At 38.7% G+C, this 18,296-nt stretch overlaps 3 protein-coding genes and 1 long non-coding RNA gene across 4 annotated transcripts; 3 read left to right on the top strand and 1 right to left on the bottom strand.

The window, feature by feature from the left end:
- Positions 1 to 68: 68 nt before the first annotated feature.
- Positions 69 to 1,388, top strand: LOC109181401. Its single transcript, XR_002054189.1, has 2 exons — positions 69 to 103; positions 1,296 to 1,388. It is a non-coding gene; the product is annotated as an uncharacterized LOC109181401 (long non-coding RNA).
- A 3,068-nt stretch (positions 1,389 to 4,456) lies between these two features.
- On the top strand, positions 4,457 to 6,163 carry LOC109181396 (senescence-specific cysteine protease SAG39-like). The gene is made up of 2 exons (XM_019331147.1): positions 4,457 to 4,917; positions 5,469 to 6,163. Exons 1-2 carry the CDS (start codon positions 4,479 to 4,481, stop codon positions 6,062 to 6,064), a joined length of 1,035 nt encoding a protein of 344 aa, XP_019186692.1. The 5' UTR covers positions 4,457 to 4,478; the 3' UTR covers positions 6,065 to 6,163.
- An 832-nt stretch (positions 6,164 to 6,995) lies between these two features.
- On the top strand, positions 6,996 to 9,106 carry LOC109181394 (pentatricopeptide repeat-containing protein At3g62890-like). The gene is made up of 2 exons (XM_019331145.1): positions 6,996 to 7,991; positions 8,214 to 9,106. The coding sequence occupies exons 1-2, from the start codon at positions 7,440 to 7,442 to the stop codon at positions 9,039 to 9,041; spliced, it is 1,380 nt and encodes a 459-aa protein (XP_019186690.1). The 5' UTR covers positions 6,996 to 7,439; the 3' UTR covers positions 9,042 to 9,106.
- A 4,157-nt stretch (positions 9,107 to 13,263) lies between these two features.
- LOC109181393 (calcium-dependent protein kinase 32-like) lies at positions 13,264 to 17,318 on the bottom strand. The gene is made up of 8 exons (XM_019331144.1): positions 16,437 to 17,318; positions 15,502 to 15,625; positions 15,266 to 15,409; positions 15,008 to 15,160; positions 14,765 to 14,880; positions 14,353 to 14,520; positions 14,027 to 14,257; positions 13,264 to 13,743 (listed from the first exon to the last, which is right to left on the bottom strand). The coding sequence occupies exons 1-8, from the start codon at positions 16,938 to 16,940 to the stop codon at positions 13,594 to 13,596; spliced, it is 1,590 nt and encodes a 529-aa protein (XP_019186689.1). The 5' UTR covers positions 16,941 to 17,318; the 3' UTR covers positions 13,264 to 13,593.
- Positions 17,319 to 18,296: the final 978 nt, after the last annotated feature.

The raw sequence follows: 18,296 nt of genomic DNA, 5'->3' as shown, positions 1-18,296 counted from the left end.
TCGAGGGATTTGACAAGAATAAAATCAAAGACACAATCATATCAACAATATCTCATTTTGTATAATTATTTATTTCCTAGCACTATAAATTAGAACCTTGAGAGTAAATCAGTCAATCTTTATCCTTAGTCAGAGCCTAAAACTCTTGATGGGAAAAGTCTTGTGACTTCATGTTTCTTTATTTCAGTTTCTAGTCAATAAAAATACATCATTGTTCTTTTCTCTAACAAATTGGTCCGACCTGCCGTTGAATGACGAACACACGAGATTCCCGAGTAAAGACGTTAGAGAAGAACCAAGATGCAATCCGTGCTGAATTGGCCACATTGAATGATCGATTTGCAGCCATGGAAGCTTCCATGGCTAGGATGTCTGATCTCCTCGCTCTCTCCTTCCAAGGCCGCGGAGGGCACAACAATGCCAGTGCTTCATCAACTTCCATCCCAACGCCGAATTCAACCTCTCTTCCAGAACATGTTCAGCCGGACAACACCTCGCTGCCCATTGGAAAAACAGAACTTCCTACATTTGAAGGCACAGATCCGATTGGGTGGTTAGCTAGAGTGGAGCAGTACTTTGCCATTCATCACACCCGAGAGGATTTGAAGGTCCCAACAGCTTTCATTAGTATGGAAGGGGCAGCTCTACATTGGCTCCGATGGCTACAACAACAACAACCCACTCTTACTTGGACTCAATTCACACATGACCTTTTGGAAGAACTTGGTGAAGAATTGCCTGGGCCACCGTTTGAACAGCTTGCCGCTCTTCGTCAAACGGGCTTGGTGGATGAATTCATCACTGCGTTTCGAGCTTGAATTGCCCAAATTCCTGGACTTGCTCCTCACATTCAATTAGGGCTTTTTCTCGATGGCTTGAAACCTACAATTCGGGTGCGGCTCCGACCGAATGATGTAACAGATCTCCGAACAACGATGCGTGTCGCTCGCACTGCAGAACGAGAAATTGAATTTCTCTCCACAGGCCGGCTCCTTGGACACAATCTGCAAGAAGAAAATGCAGCGCTCCAGATAATTCCTTCACATAGTGGGTTTACTTGGTCTAATGGGCATGGAAAGAATTACCAACCCAATTCTTGTTAGAGAAAAGAACAATGATGTATTTTTATTGACTAGAAACTGAAATAAAGAAACAGGAAATCACAAGACTTTCCCCAACAAGAGTTTTAGGCTCTTGCCCCACAAGAGTTTTAGGCTCTTGCCTAGCTACTAAAGCTTAAAGACTAAGGATAAAGATTGGTTGATTTACTATCATCTAGAGGTTCTAATTTATAGTGTTAGGAAATAAATAATTATAGAAAATGAGATATTGTTGATATGATTGTGCCTTTGATTTTATTCTTGTCAAATCCCTTGAGTTAAGCCTTTCCTGATGTATTCTGAATTGCCTGATTTTCTTCATTCCTTCTATCTCTTATTTTGGGTGCGTATCAGATACCAACATGATGTGAGATGAATGTTGGTCCGAAAATGATCCTCTAATCTGAGGACTTAAATTTTCAAAAGGGCTTAAATTCCAACTAAGTTGGTCAAGCTTTTGGTTGGGTAACCACAAGGTTACAAGTTCGACTCTCAGTGAGAACGACCTATTGTCATTCTTGGTTGGTTTGAGCTAACCAGCTATGGACAACTTAGGCTGGTCCTTTGCCAGTTAAGGTCACAAGGCGGATTTACCAAGTAGCAATGGTTTCCCTCGTCATCCAAAAAAAAGGGCAAAGGAAACCTCCAACAGATGACTTATATTTGCAGCTTGTTTTTCACTTTGAAACTCATATTTTTCTTTAAATTTTGTACTAAAACAGATGCAGTTGATTCGTTTTCTGCTGGTTAAATGTAGTAGGGATAAACAAGAGGATCCATTTAATTCCCTTTCACAAGCTTCAATCAAAGTAGGCTCCGAACCAGCTCACATGATGTGCACATTGACAAGAACATAGGTAAATTACTGGAATTACCACTCATCTCATCATCGCACGTGAACATCCTGTGATCAAAAGCTAATGCACAACGTAACTCAGCTGTAAAGTTGTTGGATACATGAATTTTTGAAAGGTTCAGAAATGACAACACCATAAAAACAACTCGACGTAAAAAACATCGATTCCAGAAAAGCTGATGAATAAAATGCAAAAATGGCAAGCACGGTTCAACACTAGTCACGAAATCGAAATTTAAGGAATCTAGCTCGTGAGTTAAAGTGAAACGAATCAATCAACCAGCATAAAATCAAATTAACGAAACACGAAATAACGTATAAAACGAGATCAATCGAAGATCCAATGATTGCCTAGGAATTAGGTCAACTTTACCACCCGGTGCCGCAGCCGGGTCAACGAGTGAAGAATTAGGGATTTTCTATTGAAACTGCGAACTCACTACCTACCTGAGACGCCGTAATCGGACACCGGAGATCGATTTGCTTCTTCTGGAAGGCCAAGTCATCGCCGCTTTCCATTTTCAGCTCAACGGAAAAGAACCACAAGCCTGACAAATCCGTCACTTCTAACGGGTCCTTTCCCAAAAATTTAGGGAGGAAAATTAAGAATAGAGAAAAAACTTTGGGAATTGATGAACTTCAAAGATTAAAGGTATGTCTCTGCAAAATATGGTCCGGCAAATTCTTGAGAAAAAGACGCCGGCGACGAATTTGTCAGGATTGTAATTCTTTTTCGATGAGACGAAATTTGAAATGAAACTGAAGTAAAAAAGTTTAAGAGAAAACTGAACTTGTGACTTTGGTTTTGGTAGTGGTATTTATGCCACTATTGGTTACTAGTGGGTTCTAGAGAAGGCCCTTTTAAACAAGGGAATCTTTTACATGTTTCTAGAGCATTCTCAATAGTAATAGATATTTGTATGTTTTACGTTTTTATTTCAATACTTAATATTTCATCTATTTTATATTTTTAAAATGTTATATATTTATTTGTATAATATATATTAAATTTGAAAAAAAAAATATTGATTGAAGAATGACATATAATTGGGCACACACAAACAATATCTATTTATTTTAAAATTATCAATTTGTACTGCATTATCACATATTAACCAGCCTGTCTTCTACTGATTTCTGACGAAACCAATCTGGTTTGTACTGATTTTTGTCAAAAAAAAAAGATTGGTGTTGTAAAAATCGCACCTAATCGGCGCTTAGGCGTTAGGCCTGCCGGCCGTTGCAAGGAAGGCCGGAATCGGCCTCCTCCACGGCCGGCCGGCTAAGCAGTCGCCTAGACTGCCTAGTCAGCTGAATCGGCCTTTTTTTTTGTTTTTGTGTTTTTGTGTTTTTGTGTTTTTTTTTTTTTTTGTGTTGTAAAGTGTGAAAAGTTTGGAAAGACAGAACTTTTTGCGTTTTGGACAATTTTTTTTGAAATCGCGTATTTTTTCATAACTTTCTCCAAAAAATACTTCTTTTGCTCTTAATTTTAATTTTTAATTTTAATTTTTTTATGTATTTAGATGGTTTCAACAATATTTTGAACGATTTTACAACCACTTGCGTAAATAATTTGTAAGAAAAACTAGAAGAACCTTATGTTTTATTAGTGAATTTTACAATTTTTAGTTTAATTTTTTTAAAAAATAAATAATTTAAAAAAATAAAAATAAAAAATAAAAAATCGGCGCCTAACGTTTTTTGCAACATTGGTAGAAACCAATACTTTTGTTGTCAAATCTTTTTCAGTTAATAATAATTAAAATTTTAATTATACAATTTTGATTATTTTTCAGAAAATGAACCAAATACACAAAGATAATTTTCTAAAATGTAAATAAACACGAGAAATTAAAAGAAAATGTAAATGTTTTTTTTTTGAGTACTTCTGACTCTGTTAAAATGTAATGCAGTACCTGTTCATAACTACTTTCTCAACTCATGACCTCTCATACGAGAGATCCCCTTGGTGCCATTAAACCTCAAGGTCTTTGGCATAGTTAACTGATCTTAAGCATCAAAAAGTATTTTTACTCTCATGAGTACTTATTATTATTATTATTATTATTATTATAAACTACTAGGGCAAAAATGAAAGTAAAAATAAATTAAATAGAGGCCGTGTATATGTCAATGTTACTCCACTTTGAACGCAACGTTCGTCATAAAAAAATCATGTTCACGTAGTTTCGAATTTTCTTGATGAGATATTTTGTTTTCACACTATGTTTTAAAAGGGCAACATTGCTAGAACAAAAACTGTCTTTGCATTATATTGTTGTACTTTAGGATGAAGTCAATTGTAAACGACAGGAATATATATAATGTTCCATAATTTTATAGAATTATCAAAATCATCGCATTTTGCACGGCAAAGTACAGCTAGAGAAAGTGGTTTCCCCTCCAAGTTTGATAGAAACACATTTCCATAATTCCATGCATTTTCACGATCTATATATACCATTACTTTCCAAGAACTACATACACGATTGCCATCTCTGAATCACCAACATCAATCAAAGATGGCTCCTTCTGCACTGTCACTGAAACTGTGTATCTTATTATCCGTTCTGGGGATTCTGGCCTGTCAAGCCGCTTCCCGTCCCCTTGCCGAGGCAACCGCGATGAGGAAGCACGAGCGGTGGATGGTGCGCTATGGACGAGTGTATGCAGACGAGGCGGAAAAGGAAAGGCGGTTCAAGATATTCAAAGAGAACATGGAGCGAATTGAGGGTTTTAATAGGGCCGGGAATCGGCCCTATAAGCTGGGAATCAACGAGTTTGCAGACCAGACCAATGAGGAATTCAGAGCTGCTCGGAATGGGTACAAATTGCCGTCTCTTCCGAGAGTAGAGGAAGAGACCGCATGGTTTAAATATGAAAATGTGAGTGATGTTCCGGCTAGCATGGATTGGAGGAAGAAAGGTGCTGTCACACCTGTTAAGGACCAAGGCCAATGTGGTAAGTGTTCGGTCAGTGAGAAAAACCAGCCTAGGTTGCCCAGCATCAATAGACTGTTCTCGTGAAGAGTTAAACTTGTTACATTATGACCAACTTGGTTAGGGTCGTTGCTCCCAAACTAACTCATCTTTTTCTAGGCTTAGGTTATCTATAGCTTACATGTCCAAACCAAAAAAACTAATAAACAGCCCTAGCTGAAAATCAAACTTATAACTTAATTTATCAAATCGAACAATCTTACCAATTTGGCTAGGTTTGTCTCAACCCTATCTTTTTCTTGATCTTGGTTAGGTCAGCACGAGATAAATCTTGTCTAGTAACTTAGACAGCAAATAATTATATAGTGCATGGTAAATTAATCTATATTGAATATAGCTAATTAGTTCAAATCAAGAAGGCTAATAGGCCGCAATCACTAAAAATCAAACTTGTAACTTTATAATTATCGGTTAAGAGCTTCATTAACGGTTAAGAGCTTCATTAACCCTTGGTTGATGACTTTTATATCTTATTATATTGAATTTGATTTGAATTAAGATGTTTATTTGCAGGGAGTTGTTGGGCGTTTTCTGCCATAGCAGCGACGGAAGGGATAACTCAGCTGACGACCAAGAAGCTGATCTCCCTATCGGAGCAAGAACTGGTGGATTGCGACGTCGTCAAAGGCGAGGATGAAGGTTGCGAGGGAGGATACATGGAGGACGCCTTCAAATTCATAATTAAGAACAAAGGCATCGCCTTGGAATCCACATACCCGTACACCGCCGCAGACGGCAAATGCAACGCCAAGGAAGCCGCCTCCGCCGCCGCGCGCATCTCCGGCTTCGAGAAGGTCCCCAAGAACGACGAGGCGGCGCTGCTCAAGGCGGTGGCGAACCAGCCGGTTTCCGTCTCGATTGACGCCGGGGACTTCTCTTTCCAGTTCTACAAGAGCGGGGTGTTCACCGGGCCGTGCGGGACCATGCTCGACCACGGCGTCACCGCCGTCGGGTACGATAAGGACGCGAACGGGACTAAGTATTGGGTGGTGAAAAACTCGTGGGGGACGAGCTGGGGAGAGGAGGGGTACATCAGAATGGAACGAGACATTGCTGCTAAGCATGGGCTCTGTGGGATTGCCATGGATTCTTCTTATCCAACTGCATAGAAGCACCACCACCACGACGTTGTATATATCTATTTGCTGTCCGGCGGCCGGCGGCCGGCGGCGTGTTTCTTTCTTTCTTGGTTTATGTATAAATGGGGAAACTGTACTAGTGTACTGTCTGTAACTCTGTAAGTAGATCTGTTGGAATTGCTTGTATATGTACATATATAATGGCATATGTAAACAAAGGATAATGTGTTTTTTTTAATGACTTTTGTTATAATATCATACTTTCTCAAGTTATTAAAGTACAAAGAATCAATGTCTTATGCCGTTTGATCACGGTCTTTGGTCATGATAATGTGTTTTCTTTGTAGTTTCTATACTTTTATTTTATAAAGGTCGATCATAAACTTTACTCAAAATGTCAATTAAATTTTTAAATATTCAAAAGTTACAATTAAACCCATAAACATGTTATTTGGAAGTATTAAAGCCTAAAAATTGGTCGATAACATATAATTACACTTTTCGGCAAATTAGTGTGCCTTCTCTTTCGCCTTGGTCGCCTTAGCTTCTACGGTGAAGGAGAAGGTAGACCAGTTGGTCGCCTTCTCAGGCGACTGGAGAAGGCGACTAGCTTAGTCACTGCCTTCTCAGGCGAAGAGATCGAAGGCAGACCAGTTGGTCGCTTCCTCCAAACGTGATCGACGACCGTCTGATCGTCAGTGATTATTATCGAAAAGTGTAGGAATAATCACCGGAATCCTAGGTAACATGTAACTATAAGTTATCAATTAGTTTCTAGACTTCAATACTTCCAAATAACATGTTTATAAATTTAATTGATCTTTTGAAAGTTTAAGAACTTAATTGAATTTTTGAGTAAAGTAATAAAATTTAGTGACGTATTTGATAATTTTTTTCTTATATAAATCAAACTATAATCAAATAAACATTTGGAATTTAAGTATTAAGTTGTAAACTCGAATGCCAAAAGTAGAGTAAGGCGAAAGAGTGTTAGGCCTGCAAAACCTGAAGAGGAAACCAGAGAGAAGTAAAGCTGGAAGAAGAAGGAGAAAGAAGACTTGCTACACTGATTCAAAGATGTCCGAATCTCAGAATTCTCCACCAAATCCATGGCCATGTCCTCACTTGCCCGCTTCTCTCTACCTCTTCCCTCTCCTTTCTTCTCGCCAAGATCCTCACATTCGCCGCTCTTTCGTCGCGCGGCAGCCTGGGCTATGCGAAGCAGCTCATCTCCCGAATCCCAAGCCCAGGAATTTACTCTTATAATTCCCTCATCAGAGGGTTCTTGGAGTCTCAAACATCATCTTCTGAACCCATTTTCATTTTCAAGAGACTGCTCAGGAAAAACTACCCAAGATCAAACACTTTCACCCTCGCCTTTGTTCTCAAGTCTTGTTCGGTTTTGATGGCGTTTAGAGAAGGCCAACAGGTTCACAAGCATGTTGTACAGTCTGGGCATGGATCCAGCCCCTTCGTTCAGACCTCATTGCTGAATTTCTACGCCAAGTGTGAGGAGATTGAGCTGAGCGAGAAGGTGTTCGATGAAATTCCTGAGAGAAATGTGGTCGCTTGGAGCGCGATGATCAGTGGGTATTCCAGGCTCGGGATGGCCAATCAGGCTTTGGATTCGTTCAGGGAAATGCAGAAGGCCGGCATTTCGCCTGATAGGGTGACACTGGTGAGCGCCATCTCTGCCTGTGCCATATCTGGGGCTTTAGATTTGGGGAAATGGCTGCATGCTTACATAGACAAGAAGGGAATTGAGAATGATCTTGAACTTAATACTGCACTTGTCAACATGTATGCAAAATGTGGATGCGTTGAAAAGGCAAAGGAAGTCTTTGAAGCTATGCCTGTGAAGGATGTCAAGGCTTGGGGCTCCATGATATATGGATTGGCCATTAATGGCCTAGCAGAAGATGCTTTGAATGCCTTTTCCAGAATGGGAGAAACTAAGGTAATACAATAACAAAGATAAGTACTTTAATTTCCATTTCTCTTACAAAATTTTAACAATTTCATATGCCTTGTTAATTGTTATGCATGAAAACTCATACGTTTGATTAAATATATAGTCTCACTATCAGTTTAGATTTTTAGTTGAGTCCACCCTTCTACCCTTCAATTATATCTGTGCTGGGGTTCGGTGGCTTATCGATAATGTCTTTCGAATGGTCAGGCGGAGCCTAATCACGTTACTTTAGTTGGTGTTTTAATGGCGTGTGCTCATAGTGGATTAGTTCATGAGGGAAAGAAGTATTGGTCAAGCATGATTGAGTCTGGGATTGAGCCATCTTTGGAGCATTATGGATTGATGGTTGATCTTTTCTGCCGATCAAACTTGATAGAAGACGCCTATTCTTTCGTTGAGTCCATGCCAATCCCTCAAAATCCGGCAATACTGCGCAGCTTACTCGTTGCATGCAAGAAGAAAAAGATTCTTGACAGAGGTGAAGTCACAGCCAAACACCTTATCGAACTAGAACCCCAGAATGCAGAAAACTACACCCTACTATCCAGTCTCTACGCTTCAGTTTCAGATTGGGAAAGAATGCGAGAAGTGAGGAAACAGATGAAGGACAGAGACATCAAGACTGTCCCAGGCTGCAGCTCCATTGAAGTTGATGGCTTTGTGCATGAGTTCGTGATGGGCGACTGGTCTCATCCCGAAGCTGAGGAACTAAAAGGGATCTTGAGCGAAATCTCGGATAGAGTACGTGGTTCAGGACATGAACCCTGGGTTTCAGGTGTACTACACGACACAAGCGATGAAGAGAAAGAGCACGCCCTCTGTGAACACAGCGAGAGACTGGCTATAGCGTATGGTCTTTTGAGAACCGAAGTACCAACAGTGATTAGAGTTGTAAAGAATCTGAGAGTTTGTAGGGATTGCCATGAAGTGACAAAGATCATTAGTAGGTTGTACAACAGGGAAATCATTGTTAGAGACCGTGTTCGGTTTCACAAGTTTATAGATGGAGCTTGCTCTTGTAGAGATTTTTGGTAGAAGTTGAGGAATATTTGACTATTTGAGTCATATTTTCTAGTGTTAATTGAAGTGTTTCCCATGAATGTTGTTGTGGTTCTGTCCCAAGTATGGCTAACCTTCAACAAGTTCAAAATACAATTGAATCCCTTAATGGAGGGAAAATGGGGTTAAAACTTCAAAGAGGAAAATCATAGAAAATAGAAAATTTTAATTTTAAGTCTTTATAGGATTTTCTGGTCATTGGTAATAAAATTAGGGCAAAAGGTTCAAATTGGCTACTGAACGTAACCTGAAAATGCAATTAGGTCACTGAATGCAAAAAAAAAAAAGAGAGTACAATTAGGCCATTGAACACTTCAAATGTATACAATTTTTTAACCGATATCAGGTTGCCATCAATTTCAGCAAGTTAATTGCTTACGTGGTAGCTGAGTTGACTTTTTTTTTTAATATCATTTTTAATAATTTTCTTTTAAAAAGAAAATTAAAAAAAAAAAAAAAAAAAAAAAAAAGACGGGGTGGCTGACCCCTTTCCCCTTTCCTTCGTCTTCGTCAAGACGAAGATGAAGGACCTATCTTCATCTCCGGTCAGAGACGTAGACAGGTCCTTCGTCTCATGCCACCCCCTTCTCCCCTCCTTCGTCTCCGGCGGAAACAAAGGAAGGGGGAGGGGGTCGACCACTCCGTCTTTTTAAAAAAAAAAAAAAAAAACTTTTTAATTTTTTTAATTTATTATTAAAATTTATTAAAAGTGATAAAAAATGTCAATTCAGCTGTCACGTAAGTAGGTAACCTACTGAAATGGATGGTAACTTGCTATCAGTTGAAATTGCACTTTTTTTAGAGTGTCCAATGACCTAATTGAATTTTTTTATCATTCAGTGACCTAATTGTATTTCGTTCCGTGGCCAATTTGAACTTTATTCCTAAAATTAGTTTAGTTTTATTATTATCATAATTAATTAATTAATTAATTATTTTAAAATCTTTTTAGATAACTTTACAGACAAGTAATTGATTTGAAATATTAAGGCTAACATTATCCCTGCAAATGTCTCCCACTCTAAAAAGTGATCTCACTTTCACATCATCTTATTTGCAAATCATCTATTATTCACACTGGCAATTTATATCCTACACCACGGAGCGCGTTGCACTATGTGCCCAGATGCAAAACGACGTCGTTTTAATTTTTTTTTTTTTTTTAATTTCCCGCCCCAGTGAATGGCAGTAGTTTTTTCTTTAAAAAAAAAAAAAAAAAAAAAAAAAAAAAAAAAACTCGCTATTCAAGAATGTACATAATGTTATACTAGAATACACATAATTGTATACATGAATGTACATAATTATATAACAAAATATACATACTCTTTTTAAAAGATAATACACATAATCTAACATAATACATAATAAACATAAACTTTTAACATAATACACATCAACTCTTTACATAATACACACAAATTTTCTGATTCGGATGTACATAATTGTATAAAAAGAATGTACATAACTGTATGAACCAATACACATAACTGTACGAACAAATACACATAACTTTGTGAACAAATACACATAATCCCAGCAACTTCCTACTGCGCCTCCCAAAACGACCCCAAAACGATAGGCGTGCGGCGCACAGTGATATGTGCGCCGTGGTGTAGGGTATAACGATTGATTCACACTACATTCATGCAACTCTAATCAACATTCAAAAGTGGACCCAACATATTGAAATAACATTATTAATAATATTAAAATATTAAAAAATAAAAGAAAAACAATAAAAAAAATTAAATAATACAAAAACTGCCCCGGCACCGCTTAATTTATTAAAAAAAAAAAAAAAAAAACCACATCCAAAGCCAATATTGGCTGGGATATTCCAGCCTAACTACTACGTATTTGTTTATAAGTAGGATATTAACCAAACTTAACGCAATCATACGTTTTTGGAAACCTAAGTAAGTATTGTTCCACACTCCCACATACGTTCAAGAATGGCGGCACGTAGAGGCATGAAGTTAGAAGACATTTTCCGGGCAAAATACAGTTTGAAGAAGGAAGACGACCTGTTTGAGTTGATCGAAATGGCTACCATGGTGGCCGTTCTTGAAAAGAAAGCTGAGTTTCACAAGCGGAAGGCACGTATTGTCCATATTCTAAACAGCGAGACAGCCCATGACGTTGTGTTCTCGGGTTCTGAGGATTCCGCCGACGACGACGACGACGACGGCGAACTTCCGCAAATCACTCCGCCCGTCGTCGCCGCCGCCAACGCCAAACCCGAGAGTGGTTTACGAGAAAACACCAAGTCCGAGGAGGTGGTTCGAGAAAACAACAACAAACGCAATGGAATTCAGAGACCCAGAGACAAGGGATCGAATCAAGAAAAGAAGGGAAACGGCACTTATAAGCAGAAGTTGGAGGCTTCGGAGAGGAAGTTGGAGAAGAGGTACCGGGATCTGGAGAAAAGGAAGAGGAAAATTCAGTTACTTGAAATCAAGGATGCTCCCAAGTTGGAAAACAGCGGTAGAGTTGCCAAGAAAATCCGTTTTTGAAGACCAGAAGTTATCATCCATATTCCATAGGTATAGTAATGTGTTGAATGTTGAGTGTTGGGTTTGTATCGGGATTAGGAATATAAGTTTGTCCGTGGATAGACCCATCCTACCAGGATTATTGTTTTTAATTTTTACTTTTTGTGTCATTATTATTGTTTACTGTTCTTGTTAATATTGACTGTTGAGATGGTCAATACAAAATTTCAGATATCAAATTTTGATGATACAGGAAAGGGTTATGTCTGTCTAGGTAAAAGATTTGTTGTCACACCATAGCCTTTGAAAACCTTGAAAACGGAAAAGCCAGAAACTACGAACCCTCAGATTATAGTGAAGGTGATATTCCCACAATTACGTTACTAGTAACAAGATGGAACATTGTTTGTATTTGTTGGATATTTCTAGATGCTAGATGAGAAGGTCGTGAGGGGTTTCAGGAGGGATCGTGGACCTATAAATATATTGGTTGTATCCCTAAAGGGTTGTATTACCACTATTACCATCACTATGAATGAAAATAATATTTCACTTCATTGAAGGTAGGCACAGTACTGAACAACGTAAATCTTACATTCTTTCCTTTCTATCGTTATTATTGTTTATTGTTCTTGTTAATCTCAATACAATGGTATTTGGAGTAGTAACATAGGTACTATGGAAATCGAAAAGAATCAGAGATCGTGAAAGTTAATAATTATGAGTATGTATTTACAAATATTTTTTATGTGATCGAGACGTAACGTAATTGATTCGTCAAGATCATGACATGAGGTGACAGTATAAAGATTTGACTCCCATTAGAAACATGTATTGGAAAAAGGTTCAAGAATGTGCCCACATGAAAATTAAGATCTGATAGGTGGATTGATTGCATTTGTGTTCAAGTATTACATTTTTTCTCAAAAGTAATCATTAATCAATTTACCAATGATTAGTACTCCGTAGTATAAACTTTCTCACATTCAACCTCTAAACATTACATTTTGATTTAAAAGTATTAATTTTTTTTAAATATTATTACATTATATAAGTAACAAATAATTTATTTTTAAATAATATTACATTTTTAACATAAATATTACATTTGTATATTGACTTGACCTACTCGGCGGCGGTAAGCGGCAGCTTGACTCAATGCTACTCACCGCTAATGGCTGAGGCAATGGCTTGTAGGGAGGTACTCTCTTAGCTTAAGGATCAGGAAGTGTTGTCCGTTGATCTCTTCACCGACTGCTCAGAGTTCCGGAACTCTTTGATTTCACCGTGTAATGCTATTTGTTCGTATGATGGTTTTGCTATCATTGACTGTCGCGAAGCTATGGCCACCTTTTCTCATTTATGCATTTGTTTAGTGTCAAGATTGGCTAATTTTCTTGCTCATACTCTTGTTTCAACAACCTTTTCTCAGATTCTAAACATCGAGAGAGCCAACGACCCTGTGATCTTGATAGATTTCTCAGGATTCCGACGACAGCGGCGAACTTCCGCAAATCAGTCCGGGCGCCGCCGCCGACCAGCCTTCGGTGGCTTCCGACAGTGGTTTACGAGAAAACAAGAACTCCGAGAAAGTCGTCCAAGAAAACAACAACAAACGTCATGGAATTCAAGAAAAACAGAGACCCAGAGACCAGGGATCAAATCAAGGTTATGTTTAATCTTCATTCTTCAAAGAAACAAGATTTTGAACAGCAAAAGCTTTATAGCTGGGAAAAAATGGAAGTATAAATGGCAACATATTTACAACCTGAAATAAATACCTTCCCAATTCTTCAACCTTCCAAGCCAAAAAAAAAAAAAAAAAAGTGTATTCACTAGACATAAACCAACAAGAACTGGGTGCTTGAAATCTATTTTCATCCCCATCAGCAATGGGATTTGCACAAACAATACAAAGAGAATCATTGATGAACGAAAGAAGGAAAAACGAGGAGAATTCCAGTAGTTAAAAACTTCGGTTCTTGTACAATTTCTTCGGTTAAACATCTTGCAATCTGGCTACCCTTCTCGAGCTATCTACCCTCGCTAGCAAAGGATCCATCCTTCATCAGTTTCAAGCTGAGATTATTGTATCGTTCTCGTGAATACTGCCTCGAGGCCTTCCTCCAGTCCGTGCCCGCCTTCATCATGGCAGCAAATTCGTCATAGCTTATGCGCCCATCCTGCAAGAAAGGCAATTGCATGTTGAGCATATAACCATGCAATTCAACTTTTAGCTTAGGCTTTTAGTTGAGATGGAGCACATGCTTCAATTTGGTATCAGAATTAGGGTTCGAATCTCTACGTCACCCCATAAGCGACTACGGTCCACCTCACACGTGAGGGGGCGTGTTGAGCATATAACCATTAATTAAGTAAAAGAAAAACCCACCCAGAATGACAAATCGTCACAGAAAATAATAGAAGTGTGACAATGCCTTAAAAGGCGTCTAACGAAAAACTGACCTTGTCTGTATCTACATCCTGCATGATAGCATTAACAATTTCATCGCTATTTGTGTCAATATCATCAGCTAAGGCGTCACGTAACTCCTCAATCTCTATATATCCAGTCTGGTTCTGGTCGAAGAACGCAAACGCTTTCTTCAGGTGTTCATCGTTGCCCATCTTCCTAAGGTGGACAGAAATTGCCACGAACTCTGCGCAATCCAGATAACCATCCTTATCAACATCACCCTGCAAAAAAGGTTACCAGTTACTTTCATTAAACTTACATAGAAAACAATCATCGGTTTATGTCTGTCATGAAATAGTAAGGCATTAAAACTTACAGCATCCATAAGAGCTTGAAGATCTGATTCGGGGACATTATGGCCAAGTTTCTGCAACCCGACTCTCAACTCATTAATGTCAATCTTCCCTTTGTTGTTCGTGTCCATTAATTGGAATCCTTCCTTTATTCCAGCCACTTCCTCCACTGACAAATGCTCCGCTATCACCTATAAGTGGAAAACCGATTTAGAATGTAAATCAAGCGAGGATACACCAGCTCGGGGAAAAAAAATTAGAAACATAAAGCACTATTTGGAACAGTGTTGCAAAAATCAAGCCTAGGCGGTCGGGCCACCTAGGCGCTCTAGGCGGTCCCAGGCGCCTAGAGGGGGCCTAGTGATTTTTTTAACCTTGATTTGGAATAGCAATGTCCGCTTCAAATTTTCAAATAAATGACGGTAAAAAAAGTACCCTCAGAGCTCTTTTCTTCAGCTTGTTCATCACAGAGAATTGCTTCAGCCTTGCTTTTACGGTTTCACCCAGAGAAACGTTAGGAGCCTTCTTTGCATTTTGTAACCAAGGATGATCTGCAAATATTCAAAATAAAAATTAAAAAAACAAGATTATTTCAATGGCTTAGAAAAAGAACCAAGCATTTATTGTTGAGCACAATAAATACGAAAAGTCGGATTTATCTTTCAGTCCAAGAATTACCTAATACTTCCTGAGCTGTAAGCCGCTTGCTAGGGTCTGGGTTGAGCATCTTTTTCACGAGGTCCTTAGCATTGTCAGAAACCATAGGCCAGGGGTCCCTTCGGAAGTCGACAACAGACCTGATGATCGCTTGAGCAACTCCTTGTTCAGTTTCTGCAATATAAAAGAAAGGTTACCACTGACCATACGAATTAGAAATGAAACATAGACTTAAAAATATTCCAGAAAAACGTAACCCGACATAAAAGCTACACCGACCTGCCCAAAAAGGTGGAACACCGCATAGTAAGATGTAGAGAATGACTCCAGCACTCCAAACATCCACTTCTGGGCCATAGTTTCTTTTTAGCACCTCCGGAGCCATGTAATACGGGCTTCCCACAATCTCATTAAACCTCTCGCCTGCAAAACCATAAGAGGGTCAATATCGGGTGTCACCCCCCTATTAATCAAACGAAACAAGCAAACGCTTTCCAACTTCCAAGACGCATTACCAGGTTTGAAGAACACCGAAAGCCCAAAATCAATGGCCTTTAAGGCTGCAGTTTCCTTCTTGTTTGCAAACAAGAAATTCTCAGGCTTGAGATCCCGATGCATCACACCGTGCTTATGGCACATCTGCAAATCAACAAAACGAAATCGATAACTAAACTATACCATACTTAAAATACCAGAAACAAACACCATCCTTCCAGTACACCCTTCCATGTGTTGAGCATATAGCCATTAATGTGCAATCCAACTATCAGCTTAGTCTTTTAGTTGAGATGGAGCACATGCTTCAATTCCATGTCACTCATGAAAAATATCATTTTTTTCGGAGTTTACACAATTCAAAAAGCCAAAAAGGAAAAGAAAGTAGACAAGAAAGGCAATTAGCTTATAGAAACTGGTCCACTAAGCAAGACTGTTCCCAGATAACAGAATCTTCCTAAATCCCACGTTAGAAATTCTGCAGCTATATCTTGTAAGAATTTTCCATTTGTGGTGCAAGTATATGATTGAGTCAATAACTCTGTTTAGTCATATAAGGTAACTTACATATTCAATTTGGTTTTAATTATCGGCCTATAATGATGACACCGAGAAGGGTCCTACCACAACTCCGGTAGACAAAATACACTACACCATCTAGTATTCAAGACAGAAGTAGTAAACAAAACGACTAACGTTTCAAAGGCAACACGAATAGCGAGAGATATTCAGATCATTCTAAAGCTTCCGCGATTACGAGGTTAAGACATTTATCATAAAATGCAGTACTCCATGTCAACTAAAAGCCTAAGCTGATATTTGGATTGCACATTAATGGCTATATGCTCAACAAATAGAAACACACGGAAAGACAGAATCAAACTACAGATCTAAAACAAATGACACAGAACATTATAGGACGGACAATCGAAGCACAAAAACATGGAAAGTATACCTGAATGACTTCAACAATGGTGCGAGTGACAGCAGCAGCAGCCCTCTCAGTATAGTGGCCCCTGGCAACAATCCGATCAAAGAGCTCACCGCCCTCGCACAACTCCATCACTAAATGGACGGCTTGATCGTCCTCGTACGTGTCCTTCAAGCTCACAATGTTGGGATGCTTAGGCAAATGTTTCATGATCTCAACCTCCCTCCGGACATCCTCAATATCCACTCTGGTCCTCAGCTTCTTCTTGGATATGGATTTGCAGGCCAAATGGTCGCCGGTGGATTTGTCAATGCACAAATACGTGACCCCGAATTCGCCGCGCCCCAGCTCGCGCCCCAGCTCGTATGTCGCCTCGATATCGTGGCCGGTGGGGTTTTCCAGCACATACGACCGGTATCCGCCGTTTCCATGGTTATGGTTTCCGCCATAGTCGACGGAAAACGGGTTTGGCTTGTTTTTCCCCCTCGTCTCCTCGGAAGTCTCCGGCGTGGCACAGCAATTACCCATTAGCACAAAAAGCTTATAATTCTCAGTTGAAGTGACCCAGATCAATCAAAATCTCAGCTTTCCCTGACTAAAGCTTCTTCTTCCCCAGTCAAAGCTCGCAAATTTTCAAAAAGAACCGGTCAAAAGCGATAAAAAAACTGATCTTTATCAGCTAAACAGGGTAATCAAGATGGGATTTCTCAGATCTCTCAAGAACTCAAGCTGGGAGGGAGAAAAGGGAGAAGATGGGTGAGGTGATTGGAAGGTTTTGGGGATGGAGATGAGGGATTGAGAGTGTGAAAACCAGATAGAAATATTGGAGCCAAAGGTATGATAGGAGAAAGGGTCAAAACCTTTCCCTTTCTTGGAGACTTCCCTCACAACACCCTTTTCCGTCCAACTATGACTCCGGTTTCGGATTTTTATCGTTCTTCCGATTGCCAGCGCACCATTTTTGAAGTAAAAGAATCACTCCATATGTCTTAGGTGACATAAAAACTTCAAATAATTTACCTTATTGCAATTCTTTATCGGTTAAGGTTATATGTGGAGTTTGCCACTTCCCTTTCAAATAAATAGTTATAAATTTTTTGATCACTCAAAACAAATATTACTGCATATTTTTTAAAAAATATATTATACATTTGAAATTCGTCTCGTCTAGAGTGAGACGATATTAAACAATACTAATTAAATAAATTTACGAAGTACATTGTAATACTCAAAAAATATACGGAATATCTTCTTCTTTTTTAATCAAAAATCAAATGCAGTGGAACGGAAAATCTTCTCATATACAACGACCAGCATGCTCTGGCTTAGTTATAAGCCTACATATTCGCGAATCTGCCTGCATATTCGCAAATCGGCTAACATATCCGATAGTAAAAGTCGCGAATCGGTTAATATATCCGATAGTAAAAGTCTGATACGGAATATCTTTATTTTTTCATATTACACAAATATTTAAATTCTTGAGATTAAACTAATTCAACTGTCTCTATGAAGGTTCCCCTAAAAAATATTACTTTTTTTTTTTAGAATGCTACAACCTAATGAAGCACAAAGAGTTGAGTTAACAACACAAATATTTAAATTCTTGAGATTAAACTAATTCAACTGTCTTGATGAAGGTTCCCCTAAAAAATCTTACTCTTTTTTTTTAGAATGCTACAATCTAATGAAACACAAAGAGTTGAGTTAACAACGTCTGCACTGAGGCTCGATCTCATGACCTCCCACATGGAAGAGGTCACTACATGACATTTGAATACAAGGTGCTAGGCAAAAAAAAAAATTAAAAAAAAAAAAACCTCACTAATAACAATAAAAATAAAAAGCATTTAATATGTTAAGATTTTAGGTTTTGAAATACAA

The sequence above is a fragment of the Ipomoea nil genome, unplaced genomic scaffold (genome assembly GCF_001879475.1).
Source record: "Ipomoea nil cultivar Tokyo-kokei standard unplaced genomic scaffold, Asagao_1.1 scaffold1043, whole genome shotgun sequence".
Taxonomy (NCBI): domain Eukaryota; kingdom Viridiplantae; phylum Streptophyta; class Magnoliopsida; order Solanales; family Convolvulaceae; genus Ipomoea; species Ipomoea nil.
Note: the sequence above shows the minus strand (reverse complement) of the source record. Positions and strands in the feature narration are given on the sequence as shown.

Bases quoted from the DNA above. Each gene is read 5' to 3' on its own strand.
- LOC109181393 (XM_019331144.1), bottom strand. From the start codon at position 16,940: ATGGGTAATTGCTGTGCCACGCCGGAGACTTCCGAGGAGACGAGGGGG. The intron at 15,410-15,501 runs GTAATGCGTCTT...ATGGTTTTGCAG, and splicing joins TTCGGTGTTCTTCAAACCTG to GCGAGAGGTTTAATGAGATT. The intron at 14,881-15,007 runs GTAATTCTTGGA...GAATATTTGCAG, and splicing joins TACAGCTCAGGAAGTATTAG to ATCATCCTTGGTTACAAAAT.
- LOC109181394 (XM_019331145.1), top strand. From the start codon at position 7,440: ATGGCGTTTAGAGAAGGCCAACAGGTTCACAAGCATGTTGTACAGTCT. The intron at 7,992-8,213 runs GTAATACAATAA...TCGAATGGTCAG, and splicing joins CCAGAATGGGAGAAACTAAG to GCGGAGCCTAATCACGTTAC.
- LOC109181396 (XM_019331147.1), top strand. From the start codon at position 4,479: ATGGCTCCTTCTGCACTGTCACTGAAACTGTGTATCTTATTATCCGTT. The intron at 4,918-5,468 runs GTAAGTGTTCGG...GTTTATTTGCAG, and splicing joins TAAGGACCAAGGCCAATGTG to GGAGTTGTTGGGCGTTTTCT.